At 52.2% G+C, this 22193-nt stretch overlaps 3 protein-coding genes across 3 annotated transcripts; 2 read left to right on the top strand and 1 right to left on the bottom strand.

The window, feature by feature from the left end:
- The first annotated feature begins 103 nt into the window (after positions 1-103).
- On the top strand, positions 104-7414 carry TGME49_299040 (phosphatidylinositol n-acetylglucosaminyltransferase). The gene is made up of 9 exons (XM_002371731.2): positions 104-1633; positions 2719-2768; positions 3310-3379; positions 3904-3952; positions 4282-4413; positions 4894-4933; positions 5154-5266; positions 5892-5951; positions 6646-7414. The coding sequence occupies exons 1-9, from the start codon at positions 1150-1152 to the stop codon at positions 6692-6694; spliced, it is 1047 nt and encodes a 348-aa protein (XP_002371772.1). The 5' UTR covers positions 104-1149; the 3' UTR covers positions 6695-7414.
- Positions 7415-8774: 1360 nt separating this feature from the next.
- On the top strand, positions 8775-11555 carry RPL17 (ribosomal protein RPL17). The gene is made up of 4 exons (XM_002371732.2): positions 8775-9000; positions 9903-9943; positions 10339-10584; positions 10967-11555. Exons 1-4 carry the CDS (start codon positions 8961-8963, stop codon positions 11225-11227), a joined length of 588 nt encoding a protein of 195 aa, XP_002371773.1. The 5' UTR covers positions 8775-8960; the 3' UTR covers positions 11228-11555.
- Positions 11556-12288: 733 nt separating this feature from the next.
- On the bottom strand, positions 12289-20361 carry TGME49_299060 (sodium/hydrogen exchanger NHE2). Its single transcript, XM_002371733.2, has 12 exons — positions 19194-20361; positions 18556-18752; positions 18000-18226; positions 16917-17253; positions 16464-16633; positions 15797-16110; positions 15344-15536; positions 14849-15044; positions 14297-14410; positions 13614-13867; positions 13133-13262; positions 12289-12891 (listed from the first exon to the last, which is right to left on the bottom strand). Exons 1-12 carry the CDS (start codon positions 19423-19425, stop codon positions 12784-12786), a joined length of 2472 nt encoding a protein of 823 aa, XP_002371774.1. The 5' UTR covers positions 19426-20361; the 3' UTR covers positions 12289-12783.
- Between the last annotated feature and the right edge of the window lie 1832 nt (positions 20362-22193).

Raw genomic sequence — 22193 nt, 5'->3', positions numbered from 1 at the left:
GTGGCGGTAGCACGTCCACCAGCTCCGGAGACACTCGAGCGCCAGCAGCAACTCAGCCTGCATGCAAGGGGAATACAAACAGGACACCGAGAGGATTTCTAAGATCCTGGGCACTATTTTGAGAGGTCTTCTGAACACTCCAAAGCATCTTCCTCTCCTTCACGCCGTTTCTGACACAAACCGACGCGAAACTCGACAGTTTCCACTTTCTCGGGAGGCGACACTGTGGACGACAAACGCCACAACTGTCCGAAACTTCTGTGTACGCGTTTTTTCTCACAAGTAAATCTCCTTTTAAGCCGTCTATCTCGTTTCTGTCTTGTTTCCGGAACCACTTAGAAGGCCGACGAACCCCAGCAGTGTCCGCTCCAGACTCGATCCTCGACAGATCGCGTATTTCATGGTGTGTCTGTTACCATCGTTATGTCACCTTCTGTCGCTGCGTTTGATGTCGAAGGCATGAATCTGACGGTGTGTCCCCGGAAAGTGTAACAAAGAGGAATGCGTTCAGACGGTTCTCGTGTCTCACGACCGTTTTCTCTCACTCATCTCCCTTCTCGCGTCCCGGCGCTGGCGGGGCAACGCCAGCCCTGCGGCGCCCTCCCTGTCCAAGTTCCCTCTTGAACCCTGTCCGTTCTTTGTAATTTTCCGAAACCTCAATTGGTTTTCGTTCGTACAGCCCAGCCCGCACTCCAGGAAGACGCGAGAACTTGCAGGCCTGTTTGTTTCTACGGGGTCCACGCTCAGAGCCTACTGCGGACGCCGGGTCGGACCGAAACAGACTGTTTCTGTCTCTCCGTCCTAGATGCGTCACCCGTTTTCTGGGGACCTGCGCTCATTACAGAGTGTCCTCCAATACCTTGCGTGGTTCCCGAGCTGCGTGGAGGCGTCCGCGTCTGTTTTTAGCGCCGGCCGCTTTTCTCGAGAGCTATGGAGCACCCCGAGGGCTGCGTCGGCAGCAGTCCGCGTGGGCGAGTCTCCGTGCATGCGCCTTTCTGTACGTCCCTTCAGAGCTGGGGACTTTTTTGAAGGTGCAGTGTTTCTTGGTCACGCACCCAGTGAGTCGCAGTTTCTTCCTCTCGCCACTGCCTCTCTCTCTCTCAGTCGCCTCCAGCCTTCTCTCTGGACAACTCTCTGGACGCCGACGCGATGACCTGCGCCCACCCACCTGCGGCTCTTGACGCCACCGACGACCCGCGCACAGCCGGGTTCCGTCGCCGGCAGAAACTGTCGGAGGATCTGCTGCGGCTCTCTCGCTCGCGAAGGTATTCAGACTGCCCGCCCCCCGGTCCTCTCCTCTCTGGCGGAGACAGACTTCCAGACGAGGTGCACCCGGCGCCCGCGCGCTGGGAGAAGGTCCTGTGGAGGCGCCAGGCGTATCCGGACAACTACGTCGACGACAGTTTCCTCGACTCTCTCATCTGCAATGCCAACATGCGCGCCTACGTGTACGCGGACCTCTGCCGTGCAACTGCTGCTGTCACGCAACACATCAGTCTCTTGGTCGACTTCACCGTCGTCTACATCATGCTCGAGAAGAAACGAATCTCGGTCGGTTCGCTCTTCGCTGTCGACCTCGCGCTTCTCTTCTTCGGATTCGTCCTGCGGCTTCTCGCCGACGAGGCCCTCCACAGTGAGGCGGAAACTGGCACTGAAAAGCTGTCCATGCAGCCGAGTCTTAAAAACGACGCCCGTCGCGTACCAACTAGCCATCACGACTGCTCCGAGAAGGCAACATGGCAAACAGTTAAATACGGTTGTCCATGAAATCGATTGGGAAGAACCTACCAATCAGACAACATCTGAAGAAGCTAGACTGCCTCTTACACATGAAGTGGGGACTTCCTAGGTTTGTGTAGACGACCTTTTCCTGGGGAGTACGTCCTGCGACTTGGACCCCTCGTTTAGATCTTGAGGGTGGGGACAGAAGAGAGAAACCGAATACGCTCAACGGAACCGAATAATGCGGAGTGGAACGCCCAGTTAGTCTCAATGCCAGGGCACATGCACCTTCGGGGGGGGAGGAGGAGGAGGCACTGCGACGGGGAGGAGTCGTCTGCTTCTTGAAGGCCTTGTTTGTCGGATCCTAGTTCTGAAACGCTCAAGGCTCCTCCATCCGTTCAGGGTGTCGAAGTCTGCCATCGTGAAAAAGGTGCAATTGGGCTGTGGTCGTTCCAAAGCACGAAGTCGCGTAAACGGGCGACAGACACCGGGCGAGAGGAGGCAACAGATGTGCGAAAAAAATGGCTGAGTGTGCAATGGAAAGCAGGGGAAAACCAACGAGATGGCGGACCATTAAAAACTCACTTCTGATGCATTGAGGACTCCCCAGCTGTGAATCAGGCAGGCGGTCTTCCAGCGAGACTCAAAAATGTGCAGATTCAGATTCACATTGGTGGAACTGTCCTCGTTTCTGGGTCTACACGCGAAGCAAAGACTTTTCAGTTGTGTGGCTGTGGACCAGGAAATCAATTCGAATTCAATACGCGAACCTTCCGCGTATAAATATATATATATTTATGTATATATCTGTTTGTAGAGGTCTGCCTGCAGTTTGGTAGTGCAGATGCACAACAGTACGCGCTCAAGAGAACTGGCGCTTGCTTGAGAGAGACGTGAGCTTTGTTCTCTCCCGGTTGCGAGACCACGGCTGTCCTCAGAAGCGAGCCGCATGCAGGCCAGGTTTTTTCGCGGTGTGTTGTGCTGTCGTTTCTTCAGAAACATGGCGAGGGCTCTGGAGCAGTTTCGTCGGCATGGGTTGTCTTAGGGTAAGGGCAACAGAAACTGGAAGTTTGGAGTCTCTCCACACTGCGCATGCCGACGCCGGTTTTTTAAGATGCGCTCGATACGCCGTGACTCAACAGCGCTTGCGGCGCGAGAGGGGAGGGAAGGGCAAGGTGGTACTTGCAGCCGGGATCCGAACTGATGGGAGCTCCGAACCAGTTGTCGAAGTCACAGTGCCTATTTCCAAGAAAGGCTGTGCCAGTGATCCGTCTCTCCGGTGGCCTCTCGGGTGCAATCGCCCGAGAGGCGCTTTGCACCGCACTGCCAGGAAGGAGGTTCTGCTCTCGTAGCATCGAAGGGATTTCTTTCTTCGCCAGTGGGAGCTGTTCAGAGCAGTGAGGGGACCGAGACAAAGCTCAGATACAAAGGGTGGTGTTCGACTGAGCAGCAGCGCCTAGGAAAGATGCAGACCGGGAGGGAGAGGGAGACTGAGACAGGAAGAAGACGAGAGGGAAAGAAGACTTCCCTTGAAGCGAGGCTTGGTAATGCTGGAGCCAGGTGGAACAAACGGGTGTTTTTTTTCAGATCCTTGCGCCGATCCTTCGCACGCTCACCCAAACCTTCAGCGAGGACACCGTCGTCTGTCTCTCAGTTGGTGGGCTTCCCACTCGTGTCGGACCGGTCTCGAGAACAGGGCGAAACCTGGCTGCATGCAGGAGAGATTTTTGAGTCTTTACGAGTTTGAAGATGGGTTGGAGTTCCGAGGAAACGGCGCCGATGTAGAAGCATGCTGCGGGAACTTACGTATTTCGGTTGCCTGTCGAGAGGCCTGACAGACGCTTAGAAAGGACTTCGTGGTTTTTTCGGTGTCAAAGAGCTTGCTCTCCCTTGTGGAAGAAAGGTTGCCCTGCCGACGAAAAAAACAGATTGTCCAGGATGAGACTGTTTTCACAGCTGATAAGCATATGGGCCTGCGTTGAGAGCTCAGACAGTTTTTGCGTGTCCAAAGAAAACCGCGCGCTTGGCCTTCTTTGGGCTGGCTGTGTCTACCTCTTTTCTAAGTACCACAGTTTTCGACATACTTTTTTCGCGTCTCTCGAGCCATGCGGGGGTACTTGACTTGTGCCAGTTGTCTCACGGACTCGTCGTCAACTGTCTTCTCTCTCGTTCTGTCTGCAGTGAGCCTCCTGGTCCACACTGCGTTGACGGACTACTCCTATATCTACCGGTGAGCGCGCGGGTGGTGAGTCGTCTGTGCGCTTCTTTGAGAAACAGTGGTTCGAGAGAGAGAAACTCTCAGGACAGCATTGTGGGGAGACAACCAAGGAGGAGAGATCCATTGTCCTGTGAGCCTGTCGCTCCGCAGAGAGCCCGCGGCCCATGCATGCAGACGCGGCGACGCATGCTTCCAGGAAACGTCGACACTCCGGTGACCTTCGCTGGTTCGTTTTCACGAGCCACGATCTGTCGCAGGTTTCCTGGCATTCTCTGCGCACCTACAGATTGGGACCTGCAGTCTCCGTTTTTGCGGCCGATTGCTGTTGCCAATGCATGCAGAAATCCAGACAAAGTCGATGAGTCTCTGCAGCGGGCGATGAGCATAAATGCCGCGCTGCTGGCCAACGTCGTGCTCGCCTCGCGGCTCTCCTCTTCAACAGAAGTTTTTGCGGTGTTGATCTTTGGAATTGAGTAAGCGAAAGGAATCTTTCTTCTAAAAGGCGAGTTGCTTTGTCGTCCTCGGTTTAGGTTTTCGTGTGAAACTCCATAAGTCGTACAGAACATCGGCATCGCCGACTAGGTGAGGTCACACCGCGAGAAAATGGGGCCTCATCTCGCAGACGCACCAGTGGGGGAGAAGATTGGGACGCACAGAAAAAAGCCAAGACGAACTTGTGGTGTCTGGCAGCTGCCGATCACGCAGACAGATGGAGAGATGGGTGGTGTGTATGCAGAAGAAGCCAGAGTCTTCTCACTGCAGGTAGGAGACGCAGGGGACTGCCTGCGGGCTCCTATTCGTGATTCGTACGTTGAAAAGTGACGCGCGACGAGCTGGAGAGAGTCGCTTTCACTTCCTGTAAATCCTTGGCTCCTTCGTTTCCATGGTCCCCGTCTGGTGCAACGAAGACTTGACGCAACTGTCCTCGTGCGTTCTTTCCTCCGTCTGCTCAGGATCTTCACCATCAGCCCCATGGCGAGGCGCATTCTGTGGGTGAGAAGATCACGCAAAATCGCTGAAGCCTCTTGGGTCTCAGGACGGACAGAAGTCTTGCTGCATGCGCCGTCCCCTAGGTAGAGGGCGATTCAGGCATAGTAGCGCCAACTGGAACGCACTGTGTGTCGAGCTTTCTAAGAAATGCAAAGAGTTGTGCTCGCAGCAGCGCTGCTCAAGTGCAGAGGTTGGATTTTCCTTGTCGCGGGTGTCTGCGCAGCAAAAGTATCCATGGGCGTTTGTCCACGTTTTTACGCCGACGCTCGTCCTCTCCACCGCACTGCTGCTCAGTCTGGAAGCCCCCGCTAGCATCGTTCTTCTTTTTCTTTTTTCGTAAGCCTCAGACTCGCTTCTCTCCCTCTGTAGCACTGATGCGGTTCCGCCGACCGCCGTTTTCGAGGTTTCGCGTGCAAGCAAGTCTGCCGCCGTGTGTTCCCCCTAAATTGCCAGGCATCTGTTTTCGCGACCGTTAACAGCATTGCCGAACAGAGTTAGTGTGTGTGTTTATATATATATATATATATATATCCCCATATCTGTATATATAATATATATTTGTATATATTATATTTGTATGTATGTATATATATATATATATGTATTTATTTGTATATTTATGTATGTTTGTATATGCAAATACATGTAGAAGGAGAACTGGGTCACGGGGGACGGGAAGATTGGAGGCGTGACTCACAGCTGCAGACGCTTTCTCGCGGACATGTTTTAGCACGGGAGGAATTGGCTTCAGACACAGTGACAGACTTGGTTCCGTTTCGTCTTGATAGAGAGTCGTTTTTCTCACGAGATTGCGGATGTGTAACTTGCGAGAGAAGTGGAGGTTGCTAGGCGACAGAAAGCTGGGAGCTGAGGAAGCGCGTCAGCAGGGATCAGGACGCATTTGGGAACGCCAAGCGGCTCCATGTGGATGGACTGCGGGTGTGTTTGCTGGAACTTCCAGGATTGTCTTCATCACTTTCGTGGGGCCCTACTGGCTGATCAGCTCGCAAAAGTACAAACAGTAAGTGGATGACATGGCAGAGGAGAAACATGACACTCGCTCTTGACGCTTTCGAAAGAGGTACTTCGAAGAAAGACTCGTGAACTTCCCTTCGGCTTCCCACAGATCCACCCCAGCAGAGCCTGCGGCTGTGGATCCGGATACATTCGAGACACACTTTCGCCATCTTTAACCCCCCGCTTCCACCTGTTGTGGTGGAGCAGACGCATGGAAGCAGTTTGCGATCAGTTGCGAAGCCTGTGGTCCTTCTGGTTTACAGCCGCCTGCTGGTTTCGATGAAGAGGAACTGCCTTCGGATTCCGCTGTGTTGCTTCGGAGCAGGGATACGATTTGGGAGAAGTGCATATTGGGCGTAGATTCAATGGCGATGGAATTCGATGGTCGTTGTGTTTTTCCGTTGTGTTCTATGGAGTACTGTGATCTTCCGTATCAACAGCGAGAGAGAACAGACGCTGCTCAGAGGGTGGCAGTATGACCAGATCCAAGTGACCATCTGTGAGAAAGGTATTTGTTCGCTAGGTTGTGGTTCGTTGACTCATCCTGCATGTTGTTGTGGATGTGTGACGAGGAGGCTGTCGGACATGTTTTTGGACTGCGGTGCGTGATGATAGAGAGGGAGAAGCGCTCGTGAACATGTTCCCTAGCTGTGAAGGCATGCCCTCAAGCGTTTGGTGTGACGCTCTGTTCTTTTCAGTGAGATCAAAGGTCCGTGGGACGTGGCGGAGGTTCCAAACTACGCGTGATGTCTCAAGAGGCACAGTGTTCCAGGAGATGGAAGACTCGCGCGACTGCTTGGGATAGTCACCTTCCGGCTGTGTTACGCTCCTGCGGGAAGTCGATGGACAACGGCGCCAAAGATATGAGTGCTCAGTGCGGAAGGCAGGAGCGCTGGACTGTGACGCCCTTTGGAGAAGAGAGTCGGAATGTCATTTGTGTCAATCGAGAAAACCTCGCGATTCTGTTTTCCCCGTGGAGAAAAGATGAAGCCCTCAATCGGATGGCTCGAGTTCTTCGCTTTTTTTACCGTTGCGTGTTTTACCGTTACGCGCGTCGATGCGCGCATGGTCAACTACTGGCAGGCTAGAGTTCCACATTCATCTGACGCATGTTTTTTTTCTGCTCGTGTGTGGAGTCTCAAGGCGTGGGTGAAGAGACAAACGTTTCCCGGTCGCTCGTTCGCCCACCTTCACGCCAGTTCCAGTCCTGTGTGCGGGGACTGCTGGGCGGTGTGTCTTTCTCGAAGCGCTTCCACACATTTTTTGTTGGCACAGTATCGCCTTTTGTCAAATGCCTTTTGTTGTCTCTCCGTAGTTTTTTCGAAGCTGTCCGGCAGATGAACGGATGCGAAAGATTGCCGAAGAGTGCGCAGTGGCAGTGTCATAGCCGTTTTCGTTCCCCAGAGTGTTCGAACCTAAGCAGGGATCCAACGTTCTGCACAGACTAAAACCTTCCGTGGAGGCCAATCAGCTAGTTGGGTAACTGTGGCATGAGCTGAGACGACCGATGCACCCACGAGGGGCTGCGTCACGCGTTTCGAATCCTGGCGATCGGACGGCTGGCCGATAACTTGAAAAGCTTGAGCAAGCAGCAGTTCATATGAGAAATGAGACGAACTGCAGGGAGCAGCATCACACCCTCGCGACCTGGTAGCGATGTACGCAACCAATACGCCCCCTCCACTTCGCTATCATTTAAAAGTTACCAAACCAGGAGGCAAGCAAAACCGCAAATCTTGCTGCCCTACAACTGGTTTCTGGTTTCATGGCTAAAATCGGGGTAGACTGTCGGTACGCTTTCTACACTGTGAGTCGAATCAGAAAATCATCCGATACGCAAGACTAAAAATACCTTCTTGTGCGTTGCCGGCTGGTAGACGAGGTGCGTAGCGAAAAACAATAAACAGAGATTGTACAGTTTCCTTCGAAAGGATTTGTCTCCTCCGTATCAAAGCGAAAGACGAGAGTCGTCATGATCTTCCTTGTCGAGGTAACGTCGCGCCACTGTAAACGACAGCCTAGCGTGTTGTTTTGCACACTGGCCCTCAACCGGAGCATCTGTACGACTACTGCTACTTCCGGGGGATCACCATCGGAAAGGAGAGAGTCGGTACGTTGAATTCGAAACGGCGCTTAACGACGCTGGTCAAATTCTGATTCAGCACAGAACAAGAAGAAGCAACCCTCGTAATCCCTTAGAACTGAAAGCGTCCACCATTATTGTTTTCGACCAGTTTATGCTCGGCGAATCAGCAGGCAAGCATCCAGAGAGCGAAGACACGGTAGATCGCAGCATATGGATGATTTCTACCTCTGAGCGTTGCTTGGTCCCCTCAGTTCGCAAGCCGGTTTTAAAAGCTTGTCGCCAAGTCGAAGGCTTTCAGCGGCCGCGACCCCGTGGCTGTCAAGTGTTCACGGAGATTCACCATTTGCTACCACATCGCCTTTTAAGGCTTGACTCTCCACCAGCCTCAATTTCAGCTCACTCAACAGTGGCCACCCGCAGGTTCACCTTTCGAGTCGCTGTTAGGCCTCCGCTCTGGAGAATTGTGCCGTCGTCTGTGGGGTAAGCGAAATTCGTGTAGAACTGAGTGGGGAAGTTTACAGAGATTTGCAGAGCGTTCTAAGAGTTTTTGTGGGCCACTTAGGTAAATTGTGAAACAGAAAACAGGTGGACTTGTGCATTTTCCCCCAGTGAGGGGCATGCACCGACGCCGTCAACCATGTTCGCGGGAGCATTGGAACAGCCTTCACTGCATGCGCGGGCCGACGTCTGAGAGACGGGAGACGTTTCTCCGAGAGCAACTGTGTGGGCAGAGAGGAGAGGCTACGCTGCACGCGTTGGAACAGCGAAATAAAGAGGGGAAGTGGGGACGCGTCTTCACGTTTGTGGAGAAAGAGGCTGCGCTGCGACGATTTTTTTACCGAACATCTACGTTTTTCTGCGTTTTTTCTTCCCATCTTCACGCCCCTCTCCCCAATTTTCAGCTCCTTTGCCCACAAGGTAGCGAAGATGGTGAAGTACGCGAAGGAGCCGTCCAACGAAAACAAATGTGAGTTTTTCCTCTCTGCTCGTGTTGCCAACATGCAGCAAACAGGCGAGAGGCAGCAGGGGAGCATGGGAAACAGCCCTTCTCCAGCTTGCCCTCCCGTCTGTTTTCTCTGACAGAACATCTCCGCGTGACCAAGAAAACCTGATTCTTCAGCGTCATCTGCGGTTGGGCGCACTCCGTGGATTGTTCCTGTTTTGGGACTGCGCCAGCGGTTGGCAAGGGGGCCAGTCAGTCTCACCTTGTTCTTGTTTTCCGCGACTACTGTTTTTTGTTCAAAACAGAAAAAAATCGGCTTCAAATGGGTTGCCACGCTTAGCAGAGTCTCTCGGGGGACGCCCTGAACAACCGAGGAGGGTCATGTGTCAGGCGGGAGCCGAATTTCGTTTGTGAGGAAGACAGAGAAATGACGGGGGAAAGTCTCCGTTTCTTTCACAAATGTGGGATGTGGCGGCTGCTGTCGTCCCTTTCCGTGATCCAGGGAGCCGTGTGTCAAAAGTCTGTCATGTATCCGCGGACGTCTGGCAGCGGTGCCATTGCGCCGTGGTGAATGAAGAGTGCCAGTCCCAGGTTCTACGCGTTACAAAGCAGAAGCGAAGCTGTTCTCATACCTGAATCGGTGACAAGATGTATTCTGCAGGCGCTGGCTTGCATCTGCGCGGACCGAAACTATGTGGAACGGTCTGTGACCTCCGCTGTCCGTTTTGGCCTCGGGACAGGCCATGCTTGGGTGTATGTACACCGGGGAATAGTTGGGATTCTCCCCTATACGTAAAAACGGGGAGTCATGGCTCGTATGGCAAATGGAACGCAGTGCGTGGTATGGTTCACGACCCGATGTTGGTCAGGTGAATGATATTCTGCGGTAAATGTTCCGCTCTGTCCCTGTTGTTTTGCCATTTCAGGCTGCAAGGCATTTGGCCAGGACTTGCGTGTCCACTTTAAGGTAAGCGAACTGCTTCCAGAGTGTGAGACAGTTGCAAGTGAGAACGTCAGGAAAATGCGTGGGGAATCATGCGTTGAGGAGGATTCGGGAGTCAATGGCTGTAACCATGAGGACATCCTGCTGCGGCACCACAACTGCACAGTGGCATGTCAGGAGTTTTCCTCGCTCGCTCGTCAGGGTGGGGACAATTCCACTCTTTTCCGTCGGTCTCTGCCGCTCTGTGCGGGTTGCCCCTTGCTGCTTCTGCATGTTGAATACGCGCGCCCCGCAGTGGAGCAAGCATTTAGTTCCAAACAAAGGCGGTGTCAGCGTCGAGGCTGCTTGTTTCCCGCCCTCTTTCCACCGGGGCGTTGTGTCATCTTGACGCGGTTGCTGGCCTATGTCTTGGGGTGCAGAACACGCACGCGACGGTTCAGGCCATCAAGAAGGACAAGAAGGGCAACCCGATGAAGCTTTCTGCCGCCAAGAAGTTCCTCGAAGATGTTATGGAGAAAAAGAGGTGCGTTCCGTTCAGAAAGTTCACCGGCTGCATCGGCCGCAAGGCTCAAGCCAAGGAGTTCAAGCACACCCAAGGGCGGTGGCCAGTCAAGTCCTGCAAGTTCGTCTTGGACCTGCTCAGAAACGCCGAGTCCAACGCTGAGGTGCGTATTCTATCACTCACTTGTTCCCTCGTAGTTCGGGGATGCGGCAGACACGAAACTGTAGTTTGTGCTGGTGGCTGAGTCGCGAGCAACGAGTAGCTTGTGACTGAGTCGTCAAGTTCCGACACAGGGTGGATACGTCTGCTCTCTCGCTTGAAGAATGCGTATCTGGCGCCGCAGTGCGCTTCCTGTAGTTTTCGACTCGCGATCAGGAACTTCTGCTTCGTAACGCATGTTCTGTCCTTGCGTCTCAAGTCGTTGCTGTCTTCGAAGGTGGTTAGGCGCGCGCCCCAGTCGTTCGCCGGTTGCGTTGCGTGAACCGAGTATTTGCCAGGGCCTTCAAATGCGCCAAGTGTCTTCTCGTCTCTGTGCACTTGTGCAGATGAAGAACCTGGACGTGGACAACCTCGTGATTGAGCACATCCAAGTGAACCGGGCGCCGAAAGGTCGCCGCAGGACCTACCGCGCTCACGGCCGCATCAACCCATACATGTCCCAGCCGTGTCACATCGAGGTTATCCTGCGCGAGCAAGAGCAGGCCGTGGAGAAGCCGTCCGTTGAAGGCGTCAAGGCGAAGACCATTCGCCTCACCAAGAAGGCCTTGGCGCGCAGCCGCGTGAGAGTGGGAGGCGGCAGCAACTAAGCGTCACCCGAGCGGGCTCCGGAAAGAGCAGACGTCGTAGCCGTTTTCGTCGATCCTACGGTTCCTGCGCTCAGAAAAAAGCCGAAAGGCGAAATCGACGCAGGGGAACGAGAGGGCGGCTATGCGCTTCTCTCACTGACCGAAGTCTGGGGTGGATGGTCAACTTGGGGAGAAAGTCAGTTGTCTCTGCTACACTCTGGGGTGTGAAGGAGACTTTCTGGGGCGGTGTGTACGGACGCTTGCAAGAGTGAACAAACAGTCCTGTCTCCTTAAATACCTTAAAACGTTATCCCAAACACTCTTAGTTGCACAGCCTCTAAACAACAGGAAAGAGCATGCACACCTGCACAGGAGCTCGTAGGATTCGTCGCGTTCACAGGCCTAACACACACAGCAGTCCAGAACACGACACCAGACGCTTCGAATTGTTCAGGGCAACGCCCGAGTGGCTCTCACGGGCATGTCGCAAGGATTCGGCCCAGTAATGTTGCCCTGACGTCTGCTGGAACAGCAGTTCTCAACAGCGGCAGGCGGCCGAGAAAGCGAGTTAGCACATGCAGGAGAGGAACAAACGTTTTCCCGTCCTCCGGCAAGTGATGGTCTCCCCTGAAAACAGCCCTGCCGCGTGATATTGGTGCGGCTGGTAGTTTGCTTGCTCAGGCATCCGTATTTCATACAGCAATGGGACCTATCCGAATTGGACAGAAACGATGTCGCCCCTCTTCAAGCTTCGGTTCAAGCATAGGAACGTGTCTGAGAGCTGACGGCTGGACAGAGAAATCTGCCGAAACAGAAAAGGCGCAGTCTGTTTCAACTTGGTAGGCTAAACGACAGCGGTGGATACTGTCCTAGACAGTGAGTTCATCAGTGTCTTTTACTATTGCAAAGAATCTGTCTCGTGTAAGAGAGCTTCACTTCTTCCTCTGTCCCTCCACGTCGAGCAGTTTGCTCGTGTAACACTGCGTCAGTCGTTAGTCTGAAGGTAGATTTTTCGACTGCCATCATTTAAACACGCGCTTTATGTCGTCAGTCGAGAACGAAGCAGCATTCGGCCCTTCAACTGCTCTCTCTGCTCCACCGTTTGTGCTTTAAGTATGGTTCCTAGAAACAAGGAAATCCAAAATCGAGGCGCGCAGTCCGACTCGTCGTCGATACTACTCACACAGTCGGTCAAAAACCAATGTTGGCTCCGCAATACTGGGCACTCTAGGTGAGCATAAACGAATTGGTTTTTGTCTTGAATGTTTACGGTCGTCCTTCACAGGAAAGCGATGGATCGAGCGCACCAGTCCTCTCATCGCTGAGAGAAAAAAACGATTGAGGGTTCAGTGGATCTACTTAGATCCGCATTGAACGGCGAACTAACGCAATAACAAAATTTGCAGTACTCGGAAAGAGCGATTTTGAATGAGCTTTCGCTTTACTGCTCAGGAGCTTATAGGTGTCACTTCCTGCATATATATATATATATAGGGAACAACGGCGAAATCGCATGAGAACATTCACGCATGCGCACATATACGTATACGCGACAGGCGTGGTGAACCATCTCTGCCTCATCGGATGATTCGCTCAAGCATCATGCGTTGTTCAATAAGGGCCTCATTTAGTTTGTCGGCATCTTCCGGGAAGACCAAGCCTCGTTCAATTTCTTCGTCGAGCACCTGCGGTGTAGCACATAAAGTAGAGGAGCCCAGCATATTATGTTCCACCTTAAGATATTGCGTATCAGCCTCCAACGTTCTGCTCAGCTGTGTGCAGCTCACTGAACTCGATACAGCGCGGTAATAGGAGGATCGAGCACCCTTTTGCTTGCACTCGGCCGTAGTCTACTATCTGTGCTGGTTGGTCGTTTCATGAAGGAACATCACCACGTATCCGTTCTGACGTCAGTCTACCGCGTACCTTTTGCTTCGCGTTGAGAAGCATATGTGCGGCGATAATAACAAGACACTGTGAGAAGGCGACTGGGAAAGTGTTCCTCAATTTCTCCAGCAGTTCTTTCGCGGATGTGACAACGTCGTCCGAAGGCATCCTGCAGAGAAGAAAGGAGCCAACATTACCACGAAAAAGAAAAACTGGCCAGAAGCGCACCTGCAAATGTCTCTCCGTCAAACGGTACAGACATTTTGAATGCCACCGCGGTATGCCTGGCTTGTCTCCCCTCCGTCCCTCTCGTCGGGGAAGCGCGACAGTGCAAACTCCCAGCACGAACTGGTCGGGTCCTATAGTCTGTAGTTGCGCGTCGATTGTCTTCAGCGCGTCTTCTCATTTCGAAGTTACGAACACCTATACGTTGATATGAGCAGAGCCAGAAATGCGTACACGTATATATAGTATCTACCATCCGTAGACTGCGTATTTATCTCGGATGAAAGTGACCTACAGCGTCGCCTGACTGATGAGCTCTTCCATTTCTTTCCGGTTAGACTGATTCACGAACTCGTGGGCCTCGACCACAGCGTAAAGCGTCTCGATAATGGAGATCAGGTAGGACTTGAGGAGGTCGAATGCGTCGCAAGGCATCGCGTTGAGACACTTCCACAAGCCGTAACGCGTTCTAAGGGAAGCCAGGAGAACTTCCCATTCGAAGGAAAAGACATTTGTGTTATTCGCGTTCTTCCGGGACTTTTTATTCGTCTGAAAAGCAAAACAAGTTCCAAAACGCTTCTGCCACGAACCGAAGCTTGCGACCATCCGAGATTCTCCCACACGCTGCACCGGATGTTTGTCCGGTCAACGAAGGCCAAACTTTTGAAGCGGTCCCCCACAACGAAACTTGCAGTAAAGCGTCAGCAACATCTGTAGAGTCGGCACTTCAGAGGAAATTTTAAGAAAGGAATCTCATCTTATAGCATTCAACAAGTCCGCCATGCGCTGGAGCATCTTCTGAGGAGGACACAGCCTGATCGAGACAGATTCTGGAACCGAGGCACTCGTGGTGCTAGAGCCGTTCTACCTCGTTTCTTATCGCAAGATCCACGAAATATAGAAAGACAAGAACGATACTCGGCATCTTGGTTGGAACTCAAGGTTCACAGCGGTATAGAAATGAACAGCTCCGCTTACAGTCATATCGTGAAGCTGAGCGTCGAGATGAGAGTGGCATTTGTCAACAGTCGACGTGAGAAGCAAGCATGCTGTTCCGCCAATGTTTGACCGCTTGTACATGCCTGAGTAAAACTGTCGATCCACAACATCAGCGAAACCACATGTTCCTGAGACATTTTGACAAAAAGCAGACTGGTCAAAAGTTCCTAGTGCGCACACCAGCGATGCCACAGGCGCCCAAATATCCTGCGTGGTCTCGCAAGACAACTGTAGAAAGAAACAACAGGCGACTGACCACTGACTAGCTTCAGATGAGGCTGCTGATGGTGACGCATCTACGGAAAACGAGATCTGTCGCACGAAGGACCCAGAGACACAACTTTACGCCCAAAGCAAAGCAAAACCGTGGAGACCAATCCCTCTAGGAAGGGAGGAAATAATCGAGGACGAGAGGTCCACCCCGGTGCGCATGGAAAAAGATTGATCGTTTTCACCTCTGCAAACCGTCCGCTTCACTGCTTCTCACGGCGAAAGGAAACTGTGTCTCCGGCAGGAAGATTGTCGACTCACTTCTCTCATCGCACTGAACATGATGTGGAGGACGTGGACTTCCTTCTCGAGCTGCCCTGCCTCCTTATCCACCAACGTGACTTCCTCAGGGTTGTGCTGGTCATCCCTAGACTCTGGGCTACGCTGCTGGCGGCTGGTCAGCTGCTTCACGTTCTTGATCGTCGAGACAAGTCCATGAGTCCAGTCGCCGAGTTGTCTGGAAACCACATCCAAAAAAGACACGCGGCGATCAAGTAAACTGTCGCAGCATTTGTCAAGAGTCAACAGCTGGACGCCACCCATCCCAAGGCGCCTTCTCGAATAGAAGACATTCCGCCTGATATAGATGGATTACTTCTATTCAAATTTACGCTCATATATATATGTTTATATATATATATATATATAGACGGATATAGGTAGAGCCCTTCCAGCAGGGGTCCCCGAATTCGATTGACAGTTTAATAATGCGAGCACTTCCACGGACGGCCTGACAGACACTTTGCTCCAACTTACGATGGCACACCAAAATCTCTCGATTCCAGCTTTGCCAATCCCGTCACTTGAGCTTGGACATTCCAGTTCTCGCACGACGGAGGGTTTCGAAGAACTTCTCTGAACGACTTGGTAGGAATATGTAGGTTTCCATTCACATCCAGGTGACCCTTGGAAAACTGCGGAAGCGCCTCGTTCGCCGCTTGAACCACGTCTGAAGGGAGACAGAGTAAAGTGTGCACGGAGACAGAGAAGGGCAAGACCGGATTGGGCGTCTCCTGTGGACCTTCTCCGGACAGCTGCTGCCCCCCGCAAGAACTACGACTGTTTCTCTCTCGTATCGTAAAGCTGGACTAGAAAACCTTCGTGGTGCTCAAAATGGTCCACATCCACTTAGAGAAGGTCACGAGTTCAGAAGAAGCTACGACCCTTGTTCTTTTTTTTCACCACAGAGGGGAAGTCTTTGCCCGCTACCTGTTCCTCTGAACAGCCAGTAGTCCTTCAGTTCGTTTTTCTTGCGGTTGAACGAGACATCAATGGAGGCCAACACCGAATCCAGATACTCTCGGCGATACTTGGAGATGGGGTACAGCCGCAGACGCGTGTACGCCAGCTCTGCTGTCGTTCCATTTATGAGAAGCGTAAAGATCACAGTGCCTGCCACGCAGATTCCGACGTGCTCCCGCAGCGTTGGGGAGATGAGAGGATCTGCCTCGACAACCAGGCCTAAGGCGAGACAGATGACGCCGCGAAGGCCACCGTACGAGATGATGAAACACTCCTTCCAGCTGAAAAAAAGCGAAACAGCAGACACGCGCGTGTGCAGTGGTGTGTCACGCAGATGCACTCACATCCCCGGTTCCTCGAAAGACCGGTGGAGGCCCACACTGTCTCGCCTTCAGAAAGCTGCTGTGAGGATTTAAACGGCATGTCTGCTCGAATAGCAAAGGACTACAGAACTGTTTGAGTCCGGGAGACGCACAAACCCATCTCGAGTATGTGGCACATGTCTGAACTGTTTTTGCCCCCTGCATGTGCAACGCGAGCTGATCTGTCGGCTTCTTGTGCCACAAACAGCGAATCTCGCTTCTGTCCGAAGCACGCAGCTTCTCTCTAGGTTTCTCACAGGTGTCAGACGAACCTGAGGGGCAGCCCCATCCATGTGATGAAGGGCCATGAACCGAAGACGACAGCGAAGCGTGCAGTTTGCAGCACGGCGAAGAGCAGGAGTAGCTCGACCCACTCTTGCCAGGTGTCCGCGTACTGAATTAGAAGCCGAGATGCAATGACTCCACCACAGACGAAAATGGCCTGAAGACAAAGGGAAACCTACACGGGGGAAGTGGGCTATGTTCCGACTCTTTCTCCACTCTACTCCCCGTTCGCAAAAATGTTTTCGCCGCCATGCCTGTGAGGCCAAGGGACAAGAGGTCGCGAGAGTGCTACCAGGAAACCCAAATCCTTCGAGCGAAAAAATCACTGGAGATTTCCACGCCAATCAGTGCTCGCGTAGAGGTGCTGAGGGGGGTGGGCGGAGCTGTCACAGTGGGGTCACTTTTGGAGTCTGCAAACTGTGTGTGCATGGTGTTCGTACTTGGACCGAAAGCGTGGAAAGAAGCTCGACAGACTCATGGTGGAGTTTCTGAATGGACCTCTGGAGAGCTGTCGAGCCCTTGGCCGCCATAAAAATCCCGAGAGTGACAACCGCCAGGACACCGCTGACGTGGAGGAAGTGGTCCGCTGTGAAGAAGACCGTGAAGACGGCCGCAATTGTTCCAGTCACTTGAACAATCTCGAATTCGCGGACTGTCAAGAGCCAGAGGTAAAGAACGATGGCTACTGCTAGACCGTACCCCAAGGCCCCGAACGAGAGTTGACTGAAGAGAACGACGGAAGAGCCGACTCCTGTGTATGTCCCAATCACGATAGAGCTGAATCAAAAGCAAACACCGCAAAAGCATGCGAACACGGCTGGCTAATACTCACGCACTCGAGGAATGCCCGACGATGAAGCTAGGCACGGAAACAAATCGATGAAATAAACGGGTGCCGCCGGTACAGGTGTGGTGTCTGTGCAGATTGGCTGCGCGGGGAGACTTCCGAAAGGAAAAGGTAGAGGCAAACTGAGATTAGCGCCAAATAAAGGGTTCATATGAAGACGGAGATTGATGTTCCTTGAGCGCCGAGTGCCAGATTTTGATGGACAGAAGGCAAGGAGGGCCAGATTACACAAACAAGCTTTCGTGCAGGCGCTTCCAGCGGCCGTTCCCTCAGCGTTGCGTATAGACACATGATTAGTAAATCCTTTTTTCAGTGCACATAGACAGGAAAGAAGCCGGAGAGAAGCTCTTTTAAGTGCTATGCTGATATATCCACTTAACATTTTTCGATGGCGATTCTCATACAACTCGACAACAGCGTGTACCAATCCAACAGGTGCCATAGCTGCGATCCCTCCCCTATCGCTGCGTCGCCATCAAACAACTTGAAAAAGTCGAACACAAGATCATGGCAAGACCAGACTTTGGCGCTTGTCATATTCTGATGAAATACTTCGCTGTGGACGACAGCTCCGGCACCTGAAGTTTGTCAGTACACTACAGAGGGGCAAGGGTTTGTTTTCCCGGCGCCGTTGTGATGTGTCCAGCTTCAGGCGACCTCAAGGATGTGTGCTCACCGGAAGACCTCGAAGAAGACGACAGCCGATCCATCATTCAAAAGCGACTCCCCGTCTATGAGGGAAGAAAGCTTTTCAGGGGCGCCGAGGGCACGGAGACACGCAATGACTGCGACAGGATCTGTGGCTGAGACAATAGATGCAGTCATCAGGGCTGCCGGCCAATCGTAGACGCGCGAAACTCCGTATCGAAGGAAAACTCCGACGAGCCCGATGTTCACTGCAACCTACAAAGCCAGATCACACAACAACTTTTGGGAAAACAGCTTCGGCCTCCACATTTGAGGCTCCGTAGTGGATTCAATACCGGCTTTGTTCGGGGGATACGGTAACTTCTTTGTACCGGCCTCTATTGGTGGTTCGGAAGTCGTTTGCGCAAGCACTGAAACGTCATTTTAGCAGAAGAAATTAACCAGGGCACATGGAGGAGCGAGAGGTATTTGACACACAACTCCGAAAGTGAGACTGAAGGGTGGTGCGTGAACGGATACTGACGAAGCTTCAGAAAAAAAAAACAGAAAGCCGCACTGGCACTACCGTCAGAAAGATGACTGACCCCTGGGATTGCAAGAAGGAGACTTGAGGGCAGAACCTGCTTGAACATATGGTAATTGACGAAAGCGGAACTTTCGTAAAGGCACATGGGAAGGAGCGCGAAGAAGATGAGGTATGGATCGACGTTGCCGATGAGTCGTATGCCTTGAAGAAGCACACGGTTTTGCATCCATTCCAAGAGCGGCTGCAAAGACATGCCTGAAGCAGAAAAGGAAACCCAAGACTGGCCTTGAACATTGAGTTTACACTGGCACAAAGTAGCCACACAATGGACACCTCAATCCTTACGAATCAACTGACTCCACAAGCAACGGAAGATGGGGCTCGTATGGAATGTGTTGGTCAGTTGCACTGGAGAGCACAGAATTACGGGCGAAACACCGAGTGCCTTGAAGTACTCCCGAAGGGAGAAAAGCCACTCGGATTTGACGCTTCATACACTGACAGGATCGAGCAACGGACGCCCGATCCACGAAGTGTTGTCTAATCAGCATGAGTCCTATCGGTCGTCTGCATTAGCGCATCGATGCTTTCGAATCAAGCTACCTCCGGTCGTTTGCAGCGCTTCTGCCGATACTCAATCAAACGAAAACCCCCGGGTCGACGGAGAAAAGAATGCGTGTGCGGCGAAGTGCTCACCAGCCAGAAACAGAACAACCGTGATCGGGGGTCTGAATTTCGGAAGAAGGCCAACAAGACCAGCAAGAACTGCCGAGAGGAGATAGATGAAGGAAATGCTGGCAATGATCATCACAATCGCATGCTCGTGCAGGTGCTCGGTAGCCGCAGTTGCGTGCGGCACTGCGTCGACGAGTTCCCCCGTAGGGGACAATGGAATTCCTAGAGTCATGGTTTCAGTATGTGCCGACATCTCCGAAAAACAGGGGCCAGTTTCAAAGCTTGCGACCTCACTGAGGAAGACAAGAAGTTTTGGAAGAACACCAACGCCTCTCCGAAGGGGCAGCAATGAAAAGCGGATTACAGCTGCACAACACACCCTGGAAACCGCGACAACCAGACTCCGCCTTAGCGGTGTCCTGAGGACCTGTGCGTTGCTTCCAACACGCAAAAACCACAATTCTCCCCCTAGTGATTTTCACTAACAGAAAACAATTCGGATTGTAGATGCCTTCTCGTCAAGGTATTAAGCCCACAGTCTACTCAAATACTTTGGGGTTTGTTCTAGCAAAGCGTAAATGTTCTGGGACGTGGCTGCACTATCGAGTGACTTAGCAGCATTCAGCATGTTACACTAAAAAACTGATAATCCGCACTCAATCAATTGAATGTTGTTCCGTGTATGCACTGTCAATCGCACATTTGTGTGGCCGGGACATAACTACGGGCAGGCCGCCGGCGGTGGCGTCTTGTTACTACATAATAATAAAATCCATCAGCAGCGGCCAGTTAGCCAATATTTATCAACATAACGTCTGTATGATTTCACCACTGAGTCGACGACGTACACGGTCTACAACAGAACCAGACACACTGCGGGATTTTCGGACTGGTAAAAAAGGATTATGCGAATTGGCGGCTAGGTGACGTCACGGAGCGGAATCAGAGTCGCGAACGTCAAAGAAACGCCGATTAACTTCAGCATCAAAGAAGCCGGAGGTCAGCGAAGACCAAGGCGTCCAGCAAGTTGGACTACGCTAAGAAGTAAAGCGGAAAAAATCCGCAAAAACGCAATGCAAAATAGTTCTTTGAAGCTCGGCAGTGCGTAGTGTCAACCGCACTCGGCCGGGGCCGATTAGCGAGGCACAGCTTGTTGAAGACATATCACAAGCTTTTGCTTGCGTCAACGTGAAACGCGCTGAGAAGCAAACATTGGGTGGCGTTCCGTACGAGGAAGCATCCGGTACCTATCCTAGTCTCAGATGAGTATTGATGACTCCTTAAAAAATCAGTCTTCCGCTAGATAGAAGCGGAAAAGTGTCACGTCGTCTGAATGAACCAACTGGCGAACACAGCGGGATCTGCACGGTTAACACTTGTGTCTGGTACCTGCAACGGTGCTGATTGTGAAGGGCCCCAGGGACATGCGCGGGACCCATTTTGTCTTCTATAATTTGCCTTGAGGTCTAGTGTCTGCTACGGCGAAACACAGTGTGCTCTATTTTAAATACTCCCACACTCCTCCTTCAGAGAAGAAATGGTGGAGAACTTGTCAGAGTTTCCGTGTCATCAGGTAGCCAAACGACTACCCCTTCGCCGGCTCCCGTAGAAGAGTTTTCTCTTCTAAGGTGAAAAAAAGCATTGTCCAGCGTTTCTGCGTGATATCACATCTGACTCGGTGATCGACCGTCCGCTTGCAGCCAAGCTCTCCGCGTCGCCCTCTGCGTCTGCGAAAAACATTCTGCAAACGTGCAGGCTCGCTCTGCTGCAGCCAGGGAGACACCAAGATGTGAGTCTCACAAGATGTTGCATTTCTCCTGCATGAATAATCAGAAAATAATCAGGTTTTGGAGGATGCTAGGCGATGCTCCAACTATACCCACCAGGGCCTCTCCTAGTTACCGACGAGCCCCCGAAAACTCACTGAATGCATAAGCGCTTCCGCAAGTTGTAACAAAACCGTCTTCCAGTCTGGTTGGCTTGACAGGGTCCACCCTTAGTGAGAGTTGGACTGAACGCACACGGTGTGCTCTACTTCTGTCTTTTTCTGTCACGCGTCCTTCCCCGCGTTGCAGACGTGATGTCGCACTCGTCAATTGCCGACCGCCCGAAACCCACCACAGATGGGCAGTGTGGAATTACGATGAACGTCAGACCTGATTTGTATTCCACGTATACGTATACCAAAGTTGTCCTCTTACGGGAGAGGCCGCGTTAGCATATACTCGAGGATCATTGGAAGGTGCAGCCTACGTGTGTTTCGCCACAAGGCGCCTCTCCCTGGCTTGGGGGTTCGGTCCCGATTACAGCAAAATGAACGCAGCTACTGTTCTGCATAATTGTGGTGGTCAACTACTTTGAAGACGTTTGGGGGTTTTGGACCGGAAACGTTACGATATCACAGTCAGAAGTCTCTTTCTGTGGCCCTGTAACACCTGGAGGCGCTATTAAATACACAACGACTCAGGGAACGTGCAATGGATTCAAAAATGAAACTGTTGGCCGCTTTGAAGCTTAGGATGCAAGACAAAGCTTATGTAATGCTACGCAAACCCATGTTCACTTGAGAGTATTGAAACGAATGTTGTTAATGGCTTTAATGGAGCTCGGTCTCGACCTTAACCATGCAAACCAGTTCCGTGGATAGCTTTCCTGAGCGCCTGCACGATCTGGTGCCACCAGTTCGCATTAGTCTGGATGAGAAGACTACGTCTTTATGACAGGAAATCGAATACGCAGATATGGTAGAGAGAGGTAAAGAATTCGGAATAACCCTCGAAAACTTTTGCCGGTTGCAGCGCAGAACTGGCACTCGACTCTCATATACTGCATCAAATGCGCCAACTCACTACAGTACGAGTGCGCGGCTGGCGCACGAAGTGTGTGTTCACTCCCTTTCTTGGCAGGCTTTGTATTTTTTCGGAAACACGCAGGTCTAACTCCAGACAATATAGATGAGAGCAGAAAAATCCCGTACATCCCAAATTGCACGTTGACATTGCCTACCGGAACTAAGGCAGG

This window comes from Toxoplasma gondii, chromosome III, assembly GCF_000006565.2.
Source record: "Toxoplasma gondii ME49 chromosome III, whole genome shotgun sequence".
NCBI classification, from domain to species: Eukaryota; Apicomplexa; class Conoidasida; order Eucoccidiorida; family Sarcocystidae; genus Toxoplasma; species Toxoplasma gondii.
Note: the sequence above shows the minus strand (reverse complement) of the source record. Positions and strands in the feature narration are given on the sequence as shown.